We start from the raw sequence: 18,614 nt of genomic DNA, 5'->3' as shown, positions 1-18,614 counted from the left end.
GGGTGGGGTGCTGCTGGTGGGTGGAGGGATGGGGTGCTGTGGTTGGGTGGAGGGGTGGGGTGCTGCGGGTAGGTGGAGGTATGGGGTGCTGCTGGTGGGTGGAGGGGTGGGGTGCTGCTGGTGGGTGGAGGGGTGGGGTGCTGCGGGTGGGTTGAGGGGTGGGGTGCTGCGGGTGGGGTGGAGGGGTGGGGTACTGCTGGTGGGGGGAGGGGTGGGGTGCTGCTGGTGGGTGGAGGGGTGGGGTGCTGTGGTTGGGTGGAGGGGTGGGGTGCTGCGGGTGGGTGGAGGTATGGGGTGCTGCGGGTGGGTGGAGGGGTGGGGTGCTGCGGGTGGGTGGAGGGGTGGGGTGCTGCGGGTGGGTGGAGGGGTGGGGTGCTGTGGGTGGGTGGAGGGGTGGGGTGCTGCGGGTAGGTGGAGGGGTGGGGATGCTGCGGGTGGGTGGAGGGGTGGGGTGCTGCTGGTGGGTGGAGGGGTGGGGTTCTGCGGGTGGGTGGAGGGGTGGGGTGCTGCTGGTGGGTGGAGGGGTGGGGTGCAGCGGGTGGGGTGGAGGGGTGGGGTACTGCTGGTGGGTGGAGGGGTGGGGTGTTGCTGGTGGGTGGAGGGGTGGGGTGCTGCGGGTGGGTGGAGAGGTGGGGTGCTGCTGGTGGGTGGAGGGGTGGGGTGCTGCAGGTGGGTGGAGAGTTGGGCTGCTGCTGGTGGGTGGAGGGGTGGGGTGCAGCGGGTGGGTGGAGGGGTGGGGTGCTGCGGGTAGGTGGAGGGGTGGGGATGCTGCGGGTGGGTGGAGGGGTGGGGTACTGCTGGTGGGTGGAGAGTTGGGCTGCTGCTGGTGCGTGGAGGGGTGGGGTGCAGCGGGTGGGTGGAGGGGTGGGGTGCTGCGGGTGGGTGTAGGGGTGGGTTTCTGCGAGTGGGTGAAGGGGTGGGGTGCTGCTGGTGGGTGGAGAGTTGGGCTGCTGCTGGTGGGTGGAGGAGTGGGGTGCAGCGGGTGGGTGGAGGGGTGGGGTGCTGCGGGTGGGTGGAGGGGTGGGGTGCTGCTGGTGGGTGGAGGGGTGGGGTGCTGCGGGTGGGTGGAGGGGTGGGGTGCTGCGGGTGGGTGGAGGGGTGGGGTGCTGCGGGTGGGTGGAGGGGTGGGGTGATGCTGATGGGTGGAGGTGTGGGGTGCTGCGGGTGGGTGGAGGGGTGGGGTGCTGCGGGTGGGGTGCTGCGGGTGGGGTGCTGCGGGTGGGTGGAGGGGTGGGGTGCTGCGGGTGGGTTGAGGGGTGGGGTGCTGCTGGTGGGTGGAGGTGTGGGGTGCTGTGGGTGGGTGGAGGGGTGGGGTGCTGCGGGTGGGTGGAGGTGTGGGGTGCTGTGGGTGGGTGGAGGGGTGGGGTGCTGCGGGTAGGTGGAGGGGTGGGGTGCTGCGGGTAGGTGGAGGGGTGGGGTGCTGCGGGTGGGTGGAGGTGTGGGGTGCTGCGGGTGGGTGGAGGGGTGGGGTGCTGCGGGTGGGTGGAGTGAAGTGACTTGGGAGAGGGTGTCTGAGGTATGCCTGTGCAACCCGTTCTCGCAAATTGAATAAGTCAATATTGACTTATTAAATATGTGCATAGGTGACATACTTAACATAATAGATACCCTTAAAAAGATTCATAGAAAACACCGACCTTACCTAACCTTGTTAGTATCTTAAGATAAGCATCTTATTGCTTCGTAATTACAATTATTACCTAACCTATAATAGGTATATGTTAAGTAATAATTGTAATTACGAAGCAATAAGATGCTTATCTTAAGATACTAACAAGGTTAGGTAAGGTCGGTGTTTTCTATGAATCTTTTTAAGGGTATCTATTATGTTTAGTATATCACCTATGCACGTAGTTAATAAGTCAATATTGACTTTACGAATTTGCGAGAACGGGTTGGCCTGTGTGGGGGGGGGAGGGGATGGAGAGGATGTGTGTATACTCTCTCAATCATGCCCCTCTCACTCACTCTCTGCACACATACACACACACTCACACACGCGCACACACAAAGACACACACACACACACACACACACACACACACACACACACACACACACACACACACACACACACACACACACACACACACACACACACACACACACACACACACACACACACACACACACACACACACACACACACACACACACACACACACACACACACACACACACACACACACACACAAGTGATGTGGTGGATGCTGACTCCATACACAGTTTCAAGTGTAGATATGATAGAGCCCAATAGGCTCAGGAATCTGTACGCCTGTTAATTGACGGTTGAGAGGCGGGACCAAAGAGCCAGAGCTCAACCCCAGCAAACACAACTAGGTGACAACTAGGTAACTCACACTTGACGCTGAGCTGGATGCCCTCAGAGGTAGCTGAGCCGAGCTGGTTGGCAGCGGTGCATGTGTAGAGGCCGGAGGAGTGACGCCCCACACTCTGAAGCACCAGGCTCTGGTTGGTGAGGATCACTCCAGCAGAGACGTTGTGGTGCAGCTCCTCCCCCTGCAACGACACCCACACGGATTACGTATGTAACACTTCAACTGCCTTCTCTGTGCTGTTTACCTGCCCCCGTGACTACTGTACCCGTGCTGGCGTGTGTCAGTGTTGCTTCATGGTATCGCTGTCATCCGTAACTTCTTTACTGTAGCAATAATGGTCGCCTACCTATCCACGGGGCTTGCCTCTGTTTCATGTATGTGTCTATGTTTTTCTCTAACACCTCTGTATCCTCTGTTATCTCTCTAACATCTCTGTATCCTTTGTTATCTCTCTAACACCTCTGTATCCTATGTTATCTAAAACTTATTTATCCTCTTCTATCTCTCTAACACCTCTGTATCCTATGTTATCTCTCTAACACCTCTGTATCCTATGTTATCTCTCTAACACCTCTGTATCCTACGTTATCTCTCTAACACCTCTGTATCCTCTGCTATCTAACACCTCTGTATCCTCTGCTATCTAACACCTCTGTATCCTCTGCTATCTAACACCTCTGTATCCTCTGTTATCTCCCTAACTCCTCTGTATCCTATGTTATCTCTCTAACACCTCTCTATCTTCTGTTATCTCTCTAACACCTCTGTATCCTATGTTATCTCTCTAACACCTTTGTATTCTATGTTATCTCTCTAACACCTCTGTATACTCTGTTATGTCTCTAACACCTCTGTATCCTCTGTTATTTCTCTGGCAAACTTGCTCACATCTCTAACACTGTGCTCCTAACGTACCCTCCGTTCAACATCGTACTAAATGAAAACATTAGTCCAGACAGTAGAACGAATGTTAAATATGTCGGAGATGATGTAAACATCTATTTTAATAACTAACACTCGAAGAACAGGCACTAATGTAGTCACCTGTATGATGATTTCAAGATGACCGACAAACATTAAATACAATACTTAAACAAAAATTGGATATAACCAGCTATTATTTTCCATAGGCATGTTTTGTATAGAAAAAAATGATTGCAACAATGCCATGTCAATATAAATCTTGCCAAAATAAAACTTACAAGGAAAATACTGACAGACTTATGGAGAATGGATATAATATACACATATATTGGTATTAATAATATATGTAGAATATGATACTAATATAAACAGACAAAAAATAACATTAGGAGAGATTAAGACGGATGTTTAGAACATTGAGAAAATTAGGCATAAAATTTGAACGAGGCAGATGAAAATGATTTCCAAGAGGAGGAGCCTAGTGACAAGAGCAGAAAAACAATTGTTCTCGCAGACATGAACGCAACAAAAAGTAAGTTAAAAGTTTGGTACACGGCCATAGAACAATTTTAGCTATTGTCACCCCAAAATATCCAGAAACTCTTTTTAATTAATAAATTGAGGAGGGGGGGAAATATGGCAGATGGCTGGAAATATGTGGGATGATTTTGGATTTTTGGAATGAAGAACATTACCTCGTGGTAATGCATTACAGTACACAGAAATGTAACATTTTGGCGGAAGCCAAATGACTTAAGAATTGAACTGAGGCGATTGAAACTGAAGACCCTAATCACTTTCCTATTCACAAAATCTAAAAATTTGGGTAACACGGTATTTTCCTTAATGTGAGAAAATGGCGAATTGAAAACTGTAGGGTATTATATAAATATTTGATGGGCTGAAGTTTTTATAAACCGGGACATCAATATGTAAAGTTATGTGCTAAATATATATATCACCAAGTCCTCAACTCCAGTTATTTCTGAACATGAAGAGAATTCCTAATAATTTAATCGGAGGCATGTTAGGCTTTGTCTAGGCAGATGTGTTCTCTAATAAAGTTAATAAAACTGTCTATTATTACAATTGAATTCGAGAGTTGAGTGTGCAACACCGAGATCAAAGGTTATTATAAGTCAGAAAGTCATTAATATAAACCATAGCATTATGTATACTATGAAGGTCATTATTGAATAATAATAATAATAATATAAATAATTATTACATGAGAATAACAAAGAAGAATCCTGAAGAACATTACAAGTGACCCGAAAAGAGGCAGAGGTTCAGTTACGTAGAAGAACGTAGAGAGAGAGAGAGAAAGAGAGAGAGAGACAGAGACAGAGAGAGGCAGAGAGAGAGAGAGACAGAGAGAGAGAGAGAGACAGAAAGACAGAGAGAGAGAGAGGAGACCAATAGCAAGAGAATAAGCACTCGCCTGCAGGAACCACAGCACCGTCACCACCGGCGGGTTGGCTTGTATGACACACTCGAAGTACACGTCGTCTCCTTCCTTGATGTTGGTCATCAACAGGTTGTGTCCGGCCCGCAGCTGCAGCCTCGGCGTGTCTGTCGACCTCACCCACATTATTCTCCACCCTTACAAAACTTGAGGGCATAAAGGTTAAGAATGGAAACCCCAACTTTTGGGGGATGGTTAGAACCCCAACCTTTGGGGGATGGTTAGATAACCTACTGTTAGTGTTTTAATAATTTTACTGTTAGTGTATGGAAGAGGGAGTCAGGGAACACCCGTGGGAAGTTGTACTGTCTAAACTATGGTAGGAGTCCGTGTGGGGCACCCGCGATCCATTCAGTGATCACCACCACCAGACACAGGTATTCAATGTTTAAGACGCATAATATTTAGCAAGACTTTACTTAGTGGTAATATCTTCAAGGAGTACTTTAAAGAAAGCAAGAAAGAAAAGTTTTTTATTAAAACATTTAGGTAATGAAAGTAAAATATTTCCAGTGTGACTATTAATAATTCCCGCGGCTCATGAACTCACAATAACGTGACTCACTTCACCAAATCGGCTTGACAGTAACCTTTGAGTCACTGAAGAATGTCACGTGATATACTCTGCATATAGATAGATATTTCCCGCCTCTCTATCAGCAACACAAACTCAAGGGGGGTCAAGGAAACCAGCAACTAAATGAATTTAGGCGAGTCAACACACTCACAATGAACACTGAGCTTGACAATGTCCTCCATGGCAGCCCCGGGCATCTCCGGGTTCTCCGCTCTGCACGACACGATGGCCCCGTCGTTGTTTCTGGTCGGTGTGAGGTGAAGGGTCGTCCTGCTCACGTTCCCTTCCTTCACCACCTAGAAAGACACAAACATATGACTTTGTTTAATATTTTCCTTTTTAAGACAACTCATAGCCCAGTCGACAGAGCTTCGAAGCCTCACAAGCGTGGAATCCATGGTTTGAGACCCACACAGGGGTCTCTAACATAAAGAGACAGAAAGACCATAAAGAGGTACTGGCAGAGAGAGAGAGAACATAAAGAGGTACTGGCAGAGAGAGAGAGAGCATAAAGAGGTACTGGCAGAGAGAGAGAGCATAAAGAGGTACTGGCAGAGAGAGAGAGAGCATAAAGAGGTACTGGCAGAGAGAGAGAGAGCATAAAGAGGACCTGGCAGAGAGAGAGAGAGAGAGCATAAAGAGGTACTGGCAGAGAGAGAGAGAGCATAAAGAGGTACTGGCAGAGAGAGAGAGAGCATAAAGAGGACCTGGCAGAGAGAGAGAGAGCATAAAGAGGTACTGGCAGGATTAAGATTAAGAGGATTAAGAATAATTATTAAGATAAATATGACGAACAGCTAATATGTTTTACTGAGGAAGATTGTCTGAGACTACAAGATGAACTAGACAAACCGTATGAATGGTCCAACAAATGGCTACTAAAGTTCAACCCACACACCACATATGTAAGACCAATCAAGGAGTATGCGGCTCCAGCATGGAGCCCGTACCTTGTCAAGCACAAGACGAAGCTGGAAAAAGTTCAGAAGTATGCTATTAGGATAGTCCCGGAACTAACAGGCATGAGTTACAGGGAAAGGCTGCGTGAAATGCACCTCACGACTCTAGAAGACAGATAAGTTGTGGAGACATGATCACTACCTACAAAATTCTCACAGGAATTGATAGGGGTAGATAAGGATAACTGTTTAACACTGGTGGTACGCGAACAAGGACACACAGATGGAAACTGAGTACCCAAATGAGCCACAGGGACGTTGGAAAGAACTTTTTCAGTGTCAGAGTAGTTAACAAATGGAATGCATTAGGCAGTGATGAGGTGGAGGCTGACTCCATACACAGTTTCAAATGTAAATATGATAGAGCCCAGTAGGCTCTGGAATCTGTACATCAGTTGACTGACAGTTGAGAGGCGGGACCAAAGAGCCAGAACTCTGCCCCCGTAAGCACATCTAAGTGGGTACACACACACACACACACACACACACACACACACACACACACACACACACACACACACACACACACACACACACACACACACACACACACACACACACACACACACACACACACACACACACACACACACACATATGTAATGAGATGAGAGGCAATGACGAACCAGCGAGACTCGACCTAGTCTTCACTCTGAACGACTCCGACATAAGAGAAATCGGTTTTGAGGACCCAGTAGGAATGAGTGACCACAGTGTACTGGTGTATGAGTACTTGATTGAAGAAGGGTTATTGAACTCGAGGAGGGGTACCGAAACCAAAAAGTTAGCATACCGAAAGGGAAACTATGAGTGGATAAGAAAATTCCTAACAGATGGGAAACAGAGCTCAGGGGAAAGACGGCCCAAGATATGATGGATTACATCACGCAGAAGTGCAAGGACACAGCAAACAAGTTTGTCCCAGTCCAAAAGGAAAACAGAGAAATGAAGATGAGAAACCCTTGGTTTAATCAGAGATGTAGGCTAGCTAAGCAGCAAAGTAAAAGGGCATGGAGAAACTATAGGAATAACAGGACACTGGAGAGCAGAGAAAGATACCAGAATGCCAGGAATGAATATGTCAGGATGAGAAGAGAGGCAGAAAGACAATACGAAAATGACATCGCAAGCAAGGCAAAGACTCAGCCTAAATTGTTGCATAGCCACATTAGAAGAAAAACAACAGTAAAGGAACAGGTTATGAAATTAAGGATAGGGGTGGAAGGATTCACTACAAATGACAAGGAAGTGTGTGAGAAATTGAATAAGAAATTCCAGGAGGTCTTCACCTTAGAGCAAGGAGAAATTCCAGAGGTAAGTGAGGGAATAGCTAACCAGGAACCACTGGAAGAGTTTGAGATTACCAGTGGGGAAGTAAGGAAGTGTTTACTAGAGTTGGATGTGACGAAGGCTATAGGCCCAGATGGAATCACCCCTTGGGTTCTAAAGGAAGGAGCAAGAGAACTGTGCCTACCACTCTCCATAGTGTATAACAAATCACTGGCAACAGAGGAACTGCCAGATATTTGGAAAGCAGCTAACGTAGTCCCGATATACAGGAAAGGGATAGACAGGAGGCACTGAACTACAGGCCAGTGTCCCTAACCTGCATACCATGCAAGCTGATGGAGAAGATTGTGCGAAAAAAATTAGTGGAGCATCAGGAGCGAAGGAACTTTGTAACACAGCATCAACATGGGTTCAGGGATGGCAGGTTTTGCCTCACAGGGTTACTTGAATTCTATGACCAGGCAACAAACATAAGGCAAGAAAGAGAAGGGTGGGCAGACTGCATATTTTTGGATTGTCAGAAAGCCTTTGATACAATGCCACACAAGAGGCTAGTGCGAAAGTTGGAGATGCAGGCTGGAGTGAAAGGGAAGGTACTCCGGTGGATAGAGGAGTACCTAAGCAACAGGAGACAACGAGTCTGTGTGAGGGGTGAGGTCTCAGATTGGCGAGACGTCACAAGTGGAGTCCCGCAGGGGTCAGTCCTTGGACCTATACTGTTTCTGGTATATGTAAAAGATCTTCCAGAGGGTATAGATTCGTTCCTTTCAGTGTTTGCCGACGATGCAAAAATTATGAGGAGGATTGAAACAGAAGATGATAGTAGGAGGCTACAAGATGACCTGGATAGACTGAGTGAATGGTCCAACAAATGGCTGTTGAAGTTCAACCCGAGTAAATGCAAAGTAATGAAACTAGGCAGTGGAAACAGGAGGCCAGGCACAGGATACAGAATAGGAGATGAAGTACTTAATGAAACAGACAGAGAGAAAGATCTAGGAGTTGATATCACACCAAACCTGTCTCCTGAAGCCCACATAAAGAGAATAACGTCTGCGGCATATGCGAGGCTGGCTAAAATCAGAACGGCGTTCAGGAACCTGTGTAAGGAATTATTCAGAATCTTGTACACCACATATGTAAGACCAATCCTGGAGTATGCTGCCCCAGCATGGAGCCCGTACCTTGTCAAGCACAAGACGAAGCTGGAAAAAGTCCAAAGGTATGCTACTAGACTAGTCCCAGAACTAAGAGGCATGAGTTATGAGGAAAGGCTGCGGGAAATGAACCTTACGACACTGGAAGACAGAAGAGTAAGGGGGGACATGATCACAACCTACAAAATCCTCAGGGGAATCGACCGGGTAAACAAGGATGAACTATTCAACACTGGAGGGACGCGAACAAGGGGACACAGGTGGGAGCTGAGTACCCAAATGAGCCACAGAGACATTAGAAAGAAATTTTTCAGTGTCAGAGTAGTTAGTAAATGGAATGCATTAGGAAGTGATGTGGTGGAGGCTGACTCCATACACAGTTTCAAATGTAGAAATGATAGAGCCCAGTAGGCTCAGGAATCTGAACACCAGTTAATTGACGGTTGAGAGGCGGGACCAAAGAGCCAAAGCTCAACCCCCGCAAGCACAATTAGGTGAGTACACACACACACACACACACACACACACACACACACACACACACACACACACACACACACACACACACACACACACACACACACACACACACACACACACACACACACACACACACATTACCTGTCCATGACGGAAGGTCACCAGGAGCACCAGAGAGAGAGAGAGAGAGACAGTACCTGGTCGTGATCAGTGTCCACCAGGAGGCCGTCCATCCACCAAGAGAGGGTGGCGGGGGGCCGGGAGCCGCCCGCCTCACACACCAGGGAGTACGGCTGACCCTCGGCCATCGGGGGGTTGGTGCCCACGATGCTCACCTCCAGCGGCGGGACTGTCAACAACATCACAATCAAACTTCACCACGTAATATTCACTTCTAACTTCCGGGGTTATAACGTCATACCTACTCAGGTTTTAGGTAATGTTCTGGAGCAATTTACCTATATTGTTATGCTTAACATGTAAAATAGAATCAGGTTTTACTGATAAAAACTCATGTTACATTTTTACAAAATCTAGATTTACGTCAGTGCAACAGTATTCACTGTGTCAAAGTTTAAAATATTTTAGCGTCTCAGTTTTAGAAACAAAATAAGTATTTATTTAATTTAGAATAATGTTCCCAATTACAAATACAATGTGGAATAACTAAAAGTAATAACGCCCAAATAAAAAATTATCTGTAGTGGTGAAAGTCTTTTAATCTTGTGCGCAAGTTCAGGATGTGTTTTTCAGATAGAACAAACCTACTAATATTTTAGAGGTCATAGACATCCTGACAGCTGAAAATACCTTTTCAATCAACGGCAGACTCACTACGAGTCTACGGCATCTTTCTACTACTCACTGACGCCCTATATCATATTTCCGTGAAGAGAAGATTAAGATTGTCTTACCAGTCACATGTTTTAAACCAATTTGTGAAATTTTTTATGTCTAACCACTTTAGGTTCTATTTGGACTTTTTGAAAGAATTAAAATTAGAAATCTGAAACTCACTCATGTTTGATGTCAACATCCGGTGACATCGAACATTCATCCAAATTCGGACATGAAGTAGTTCACGTTTAGGCCACAGATTGTAGATACATACAGTTGACCTACTTTCTGAGGTGTTCATCCCACAGCCACCCTAAATTATACGAGTATGACAACCTTCTGAAATTCATGCTAGAGAAAGTCCTGAACCTTCTGCAGGACAACTCTCAATGGGAGCAAGCAACTCTTGCCCATCAGATTCGGTGTCCGCACAGCCTCACAATTTGCTCTACAAGCCTTCCTTTTTTCCTCCTGTGCATCGAACGACCTTTTGAGAGAAATCCTACCGTAACCACTGGGTAATTTTGGTCCCATTAGGATACATGATCCTACTTTTATTGAATGTTCAAATCAATCGGATGCCCTTGCAGTTCCAGCACCCAACTTAGATTCAAGAAAAAAATAACATAAACAGTCCAGCTGGGATAGCCCTAGTAGAAAATAAAATAGCTGATGCCATGCTCAATGCTGCAACATCAAATAGAGAGGGACCGCCTCAGAGCAGTGCATGCCACCCATGCATAGATCCGGTGACCCTCTGTGCAGCAGAATGCCTTGGTGCCCCAATTCACACTGAATAAAAGTGTATTTGCTACAGGGTGGAAGAAGAGCAATATGTACTGCATGGGCTGCACTGCAAAAGCTCCAAAGGCTTCTGCAAGACACAACGAGGATAATATATATGACATCAAGAGGAGCCTTGCCTCAGCTCAGTGCCGAGTAGAGGTAGACCCTCGATCCTAATGGCCCAAATCATGGACGTTCACATGCTTCGCCCAGATGGCATTACAATACCCCTGGAAGAGGGGCAAACAGCTGGCGTTGGTCTACACTTGTGTATCCACCCTCGCTGACACCTATATACACCTTGATCAGCACACCTCGGTGCTGATCAAGTGAGGTGGTGCAGCTAACCACTCGGAAACAGCAAAATCCAACATGAACAGGTAGCTGAAAAGTCAATATTGCTTAATACCCATAGCATCAGACATGCTTGGCTCCTGAGATAGGAGCACTCTAAGCTTTCTCAGAGAATTGGGTTCCATGCTAGTTGACACCAACAGATACAAAAGAGCAGCCAGTTTCTTGCTTCAGCGCCTCAGTGTGATGATTCCGACGGGAAATGCCTGCTGTTTCCTCGGTTCCAATCCGGAAACAGACGAGCTCCAGGAGAACCCCAACATTAAACCATTCATTATATTCACCAATGTATAACTTGCAACCGTGAAATATCTAATGAAGCAAAATATAACACAAAAAGAAGGCGAGTGGAAGGACAAAAGAACATGGAAACTGCATTGTAGGGGACACAAAAATCCCCTTAATATATTAGTATATTTTGGTAGCAGTCTTTCCTGTAGACATATATTATTAATCTTAGAATTATTAATCTTACTAATCGTGTTAGAATTATTAATCTTACTTTTTCGGTCATATTTAATAATATATATATATATATATATATATATATATATATATATATATATATATATGTCGTACCTAGTAGCCAGAACGCACTTCTCAGCCTACTATGCAAGGCCCGATTTGCCTAATAAGCCAAGTTTTCATGAATTAATGTTTTTTCGTCTGCCTAACCTACCTAACCTAACCTAACCTAGCTTTTTTTGGCTACCTAACCTAACCTTACCTATATATATAGGTTAGGTTAGGTTAGGTAGGGTTGGTTAGGTTCGGTCATATATCTACGTTAATTTTAACTCCAATAAAAAAAAATTGACCTCATACATAGTGAAAAGGGTAGCTTTATCATTTCATAAGAAAAAAATTATAGTAAATATATTAATTCAGGAAAACTTGGCTTATTAGGCAAATCGGGCCTTGAATAGTAGGCTGAGAAGTGAGTTCTGGCTACTAGGTACGACATATATATATATATATATATATATATATATATATATATATATATATATATATATATATATATATATATATATATATATGTCGTACCTAGTAGCCAGAACTCACTTCTCAGCCTACTATGCAAGGCCCAATTTGCCTAATAAGCCAAGTTTTCATGAATTAATTGTTTTTCGACTACCTAACCTACCTAACCTAACCTAACCTAACTTTTTCGGGTACCTAACCTATCCTAACCTGCAAAGATAGGTTAGGTTAGGTTAGGTAGGGTTGGTTAGGTTCGGTCATATATCTACTTTAATTTTATCTCCAATAAAAAACACTTGACCTCATACATAATGAAATGGGTAGCTTTATCATTTCATAAGAAAAAAATTAGAGAAAATGTATTAATTCAGGAAAACTTGGCTTATTAGGCAAATCGGGCCATGCATAGTAGGCTGAGAAGTGCGTTCTGGCTACTAGGTACGACATATATATATATATATATATATATATATATATATATATATATATATATATATATATATATGTGCATCTGTAGTGCAGTAGTGCATCTCTTCTGACCATGTTGAAGGCATTCTTAAAGTCCAGTTTGAGCAGGGCCTTTTCATCAGAAATGTTTGTGATGTATGCTCGTGCTGCATGGGCAGCCGCTTCACAGCCTTGGGGGATTCCAAATCCTAGCTGGATTGGTTTCAGCAATTCAGCCGCTTGCTGGCTAACTACCCTCGTAGCAGCCTTGGCAATCAGGCGTCGGAGAGTGTTGCCAACAGCGATTGGCCTGATTCCTTCGTCCTTCTTTTTGAGAGCACAGAGGGAGGGATATATATATATATATATATATATATATATATATATATATATATATATATATATATATATATATATATATATATATGTCGTACCTAGTAGCCAGAACGCACTTCTCAGCCTACTATGCAAGGCCCGATTTGCCTAATAAGCCAAGTTTTCCTGAATTAATATATTTTCTCAAATTTTTTTCTTATGAAATGATAAAGCTACCCATTTCATTATGTATGAGGTCAATTTTTTTTATTAGAGTTAAAATTAACGTAGATATATGACCGAACCTAACCATCCCTACCTAACCTAACCTAACCTATCTTTATAGGTTAGGTTCGGTTAGGTAGCAGAAAAAGTTAGGTTAGGTCAGGTTAGGTAGGTTAGGTAGTCGAAAAACAAATAATTCATGAAAACTTGGCTTATTAGGCAAATTGGGCCTTGCATAGTAGGCTGAGAAGTGCGTTCTGGCTACTAGGTACGACATATATATATATATATATATATATATATATATATATATATATATATATATATATATATATATATATATATATATATCCCTCCCTCTGTGCTCTCAAAAAGAAGGACGAAGGAATCAGGCCAATCGCTGTTGGCAACACTCTCCGACGCCTGATTGCCAAGGCTGCTACGAGGGTAGTTAGCCAGCAAGCGGCTGAATTGCTGAAACCAATCCAGCTAGGATTTGGAATCCCCCAAGGCTGTGAAGCGGCTGCCCATGCAGCACGAGCATACATCACAAACATTTCTGATGAAAAGGCCCTGCTCAAACTGGACTTTAAGAATGCCTTCAACATGGTCAGAAGAGATGCACTACTTTGTGCCGTACATCGCCATTTCCGGCCCCTCTACCCGTTCATACTATCGTGCTACAGTGGCGAGTCAAAACTGCTCTTTGGTGAACATGAAATCAGATCATGTGAAGGTGTTCAGCAAGGTGATCCTCTTGCTCCCCTTCTTTTCTGCTTAGTCTTAAAAGAAATCACCGAAAGCTTGTCCAGCGAGTTCAACATCTGGTTTTTGGATGATGGCACTATTGCTGGCACCGTAGACCACCTCTTGTCAGATATCAGGAAAATAAGGGAGCAAGAAGTAAGCCTGGGTCTCGTCCAGAACCCTTCCAAGTGTGAAGTAGTCTCCTCCAACCCAGACATCGTAGCTAGAATAAGGTCTGCCTTGCCTGGAGCCCATGTCATTAGGGTCGAGAACAGCACCCTCCTTGGAGCTCCCCTCGGGTCTAACGCCTTTGAGGAGATCCTCGACAAGAAAATCGCAGACCTTAGGAGGATGGAAGACAGAATAGGTGACATCGATGCCCACGATGCTTTTTATCTCCTCACCAAATGCCTATACCTTCCGAGGCTAACCTACTTTCTGAGGTGCGCCCCATCTTACAACAACCCAAAGCTTGACGAGTATGACCTCCTACTGAAGACCATGCTGGAAAAAGTTGTTAACCTCTCTCTCAACGAATGCCAGTGGAAACAAGCCACTCTTCCTGTCAGGCTCGGTGGCTTGGGTGTCCGCACCGCCACCCAAATTGCTGTCCCAGCCTTCCTGTCTTCCTCCTCAGCATCAGATGACCTGGTTAAGGAAATTCTACCTGACACCCTGAGCGATGTAGCGGGGATACAGGACCCCCACTACACGGAATGCGACACGAAATGGGGTGCCATGACAGACCCAGCACTCAGACCAGCCATGCCGAAAGCCAAGAAACAATCCAGTTGGGACAGCCCCATTGTAGACAAAGAAGCCACAGCTTTGCTGGAGGCAGCAACAACCCCCAGTGATCGTGCACGCCTCACAGCTGTGCAGGCTCCCCATGCAGGGGACTTCCTTCTGGCAGTCCCTATGTCTGCGACAGGCACACGTCTTGATCCGCAGGAGCTCCGTATTGCAGTCGCTCTCCGCCTTGCTGCCCCTCTCCACACTGTTCACAGGTGTATTTGCGGCGAGGCAGATGCTGACGAATATGGATTGCATGGCCTGCACTGTGGAAAATCGGGTGGTTGGCACACTAGACACGACGAAGTCAACGACATCATTAAAAGAAGCCTTGCCTCTGCTCAGTGTCCAGCGGAGAGAGAGCCCCGCAACCTACTGAACCGTGACTCTGTTAGCTTTGCCGGCCGACCAGACGGAATCACACTGCGTCCGTGGAAGGGTGGCAGGCAGTTAGCATGGGACTATACTTGCGTATCCACCCTGGCAACGACATACATCACCCTCTCTGCCGGCACGGCGGGAGCCGCAGCGACACACAGAGAAAAACAAAAGTCAGTCAAGTACAGGCAATTAGATCAAAGGTACAATTTCGTTCCAATAGGGTCTGAGACCCTAGGCCCATGGGGTGAGAGTGCAAGAAGGTTTCTTAAGGATCTTGGTTCCAAGCTCATTGACACCACAAGAGACCCTAGAGCAGCAAGTTTTCTCTTTCAGCGCCTCAGTGTCGCGATCCAGAGGGGGAATGCTCGCTGCATCCTCGGTTCCTGCCCGGCGTCGGAGGAGTTCGAGGAAATCTACAGCCTCTAGGAAGCGAACTTTTTCTTGTGTCCTCTTAATGTTTATTTTTTGTATAAAATCAGATATGTAACTGTATAACCTTGCATAATAAAGTGTACATCATAATAAAAAAAAATGGGGGTGGTAGGAGAAGTGAACACTCTTTCGTATTCAGAGTTAAATGTCAAGTTTTTCCCTGAGTGCTCTGTGTTCCCTTCTCTGAGGCTGTGGGTCCCTATAATTGCACCAGTGGTGGTACCCCCTTATATATATATATATATATATATATATATATATATATATATATATATATATATATATATATATATATATATATATATATATATATATATATATATATATATATATATATATATATATATATCAATCTTTGGACAACACCCACCAGTGGGACTCGAACCCAGAAAGCACAACTACTTTCCAGTAGCTGCCATAACTAGTACGCTTTAACCCACTACACCATCAGACCCTACAAAAGAAGTAGAGACTTCGACATATATATACATCTCAAATATCTCCACTTCCCGAGGGCACCAGATAAGTGTGAGGTTAGTCTGCGTTTTTCATCAAGCCACTGTCAATGTGAGAGAACTCGTGTCCATGCTATAAGCCTATACTTGCATAAACCACAAGTGAAGATTAATTAAAGTGTAGTGGGTTAAAGCGTACTAGTTATGGCAGCTACTGGAAGGTAGTTGTGCTTTCTGGGTTCAAGTCCCACTGGTGGGTGTTGTCCAAAGATTGTTAATCTTCACTTGTGGTTTATGCAAGTATAGGCTTATAGCATGGACACGAGTTCTCTCACATTGACAGTGGCTTGATGAAAAACGCAGACTAACCTCACACTTATCTGGTGCCCTCGGGAAGTGGAGATATTTGAGATGTATATATATATATCGAAGTCTCTACTTCTTTTGTAGAGTCTGATGGTGTAGTGGGTTAAAGCGTACTAGTTATGGCAGCTACTGGAAGGTAGTTGTGCTTTCTGGGTTCGAGTCCCACTGGTGGGTGTTGTCCAAAGATTGTTAATCTTCACTTGTGGTTTATGCAAGTATAGGCTTATAGCATGGACACGAGTTCTCTCACATTGACAGTGGCTTGATGAAAAACGCAGACTAACCTCACACTTATCTGGTGCCCTTGGGAAGTGGAGATATTTGAGATGTATATATATCTCGAAGTCTCTACTTATTTTGTAAGGTCTGATGGTGTAGTGGGTTAAAGCGTACTAGTTATGGCAGCTACTGGAAGGTAGTTGTGCTTTCTGGGTTCGAGTACCACTGGTGGGTGTTGTCCAAAGATTGTTAATCTTCACTTGTGGTTTATGCAAGTATATATATATATATATATATATATATATATATATATATATATATATATATATATATATATATATATATATATATATATATATATATATATATATATATATATATATATATATATATATATATATTATTAAATATGACCGAAAAAATAAGATTAATAATTCTAACACGAATTTTCTCAATCTTTCGTACATTTCTTTTCACTGTTGGAGGTAATTCAAAAATCAATTCTCCAAAATTCATTTTTATTTCTAGTCTGACGCGACACGAGCGCTTTTCGTAAAACTTATTACATTTTCAAAGACTTTAGTTTACAAATACACAACTGAATAGAACTTACACATCTCCGATTTTCCTTATATCTACATTTGAGTGAGGTGGATGGGGTGAGGTGGCATTAATAGGGTATTAATTTCATCAACACAAGACAGAACAAGAGGTGGCATTAATAGGGTATTAATTTCATCAACACAAGACAGAACACGAAACAATGGGTATTGGAAGTGAATGTAGAAAGCCTATTGGTCCATATTTCTTGATGCTTCTATATTGGAGCGGAGTCTTGAGGTGGGTAGAATATAGTTGTGCATTAATTGGCTATTGATTGCTGGTGTTGACTTCTTAATGTGTAGTTCCTCGCAAAAGTCAAGCCGCCTGCTATCGCTGTATCTATCGATGATTTCTGTGTTGTTTACTAGGATTTCTCTGGCGATGGTTTGGTTGTGGGAAGAGTTTATATGTTCCTTAATGGAGCCCTGTTGTTTATGCATCGTTAAACGCCTAGAAAGAGATGTTGTTGTCTTGCCTATATACTGGGTTTTTTGGAGCTTACAGTCCCCAAGTGGGCATTTGAAGGCATAGACGACGACGTCTAGGCGTTTAACGATGCATAAACAACAGAGCTCCATTAAGGAACTTATAAACTCTTTATATATATATATATATATATATATATATATATATATATATATATATATATATATATATATATATATATATATATATATATATATATGTATATATATATATATATATATATGTATATATATATATATATATATATATATATATATATATATATATATATATATATATATATATATATATGTCACTCGAACTCATACTGTTAGGAGCACTTTGCAACTGATGTACAGGACACCTTAACTACTCGACCATCACGACCGGACAAAAGATGATGGTAGCCGAGGATATTTCCCCATCATCCCCCCGGTACTCTGATGGTAATCTTGGGCAGAGTGTTTTACCAAATTTCCTCATTCTTTGGGGCACACGTGAGGAACACAAATGTCAAAAAGCCTGAATGGTCCCCAGGCATATATGCAACTGAAAACTCACACCCCAGAAGTGACTCGTACCGATAATGCCAGCAGCACTTTGCAACAGGTGTACAGGACACCTTAACCACTCGACCATCACGACCGGACAAAAGGTGATGGTAGCCGAGGCTATTTCCCCATCATCCCGCCGGCACTCTGATGGTAATCTTGGGCATAATATTTGATCAAATCACCTCATTCTTTGGGGCACACGTGAGGAACACAAATATGAACAAGCCTGAACGGTCCCCAGGCACACATGCAACTGAAAACTCACACCCCAGATGTGACTCGAACCCATACTGCCAGGAGCACTATGCAACTGGTGTACAGGACACCTTAACCACTCGACCATCACGACCTCTAAGGAAGAATTGAAACAGGAATTTCCTTAAGTACTTTGGTATTTTTCCTTAAGTACTTTCGTATTTAACAATACATCTTCAGAGGGTCAATTCTTCTTTCGTGGTCTG

At 44.2% G+C, this 18,614-nt stretch overlaps 1 protein-coding gene across 1 annotated transcript in view; it reads right to left on the bottom strand.

Annotated features, from left to right (window-relative positions):
• The window catches only part of LOC123769106 (neural cell adhesion molecule 2), a 255,815-nt gene that overhangs the window by 63,593 nt on the left and 173,608 nt on the right, over positions 1-18,614 (bottom strand). Inside the window, exons 6-9 of the mRNA XM_069309271.1 lie at positions 9,389-9,540; positions 5,457-5,601; positions 4,705-4,835; positions 2,361-2,520 (exon numbers count right to left, since the gene is read on the bottom strand). Coding sequence (XP_069165372.1) covers positions 2,361-2,520; positions 4,705-4,835; positions 5,457-5,601; positions 9,389-9,540 — 588 coding nt within the window. The remainder of the gene's footprint in view (positions 1-2,360; positions 2,521-4,704; positions 4,836-5,456; positions 5,602-9,388; positions 9,541-18,614) is intronic.

The sequence above is a fragment of the Procambarus clarkii genome, chromosome 64, assembly GCF_040958095.1.
Source record: "Procambarus clarkii isolate CNS0578487 chromosome 64, FALCON_Pclarkii_2.0, whole genome shotgun sequence".
Taxonomy (NCBI): domain Eukaryota; kingdom Metazoa; phylum Arthropoda; class Malacostraca; order Decapoda; family Cambaridae; genus Procambarus; species Procambarus clarkii.
The sequence above is the reverse complement of the archived record's forward strand: the minus strand, read 5'-3'. Positions and strand labels throughout refer to the sequence as shown.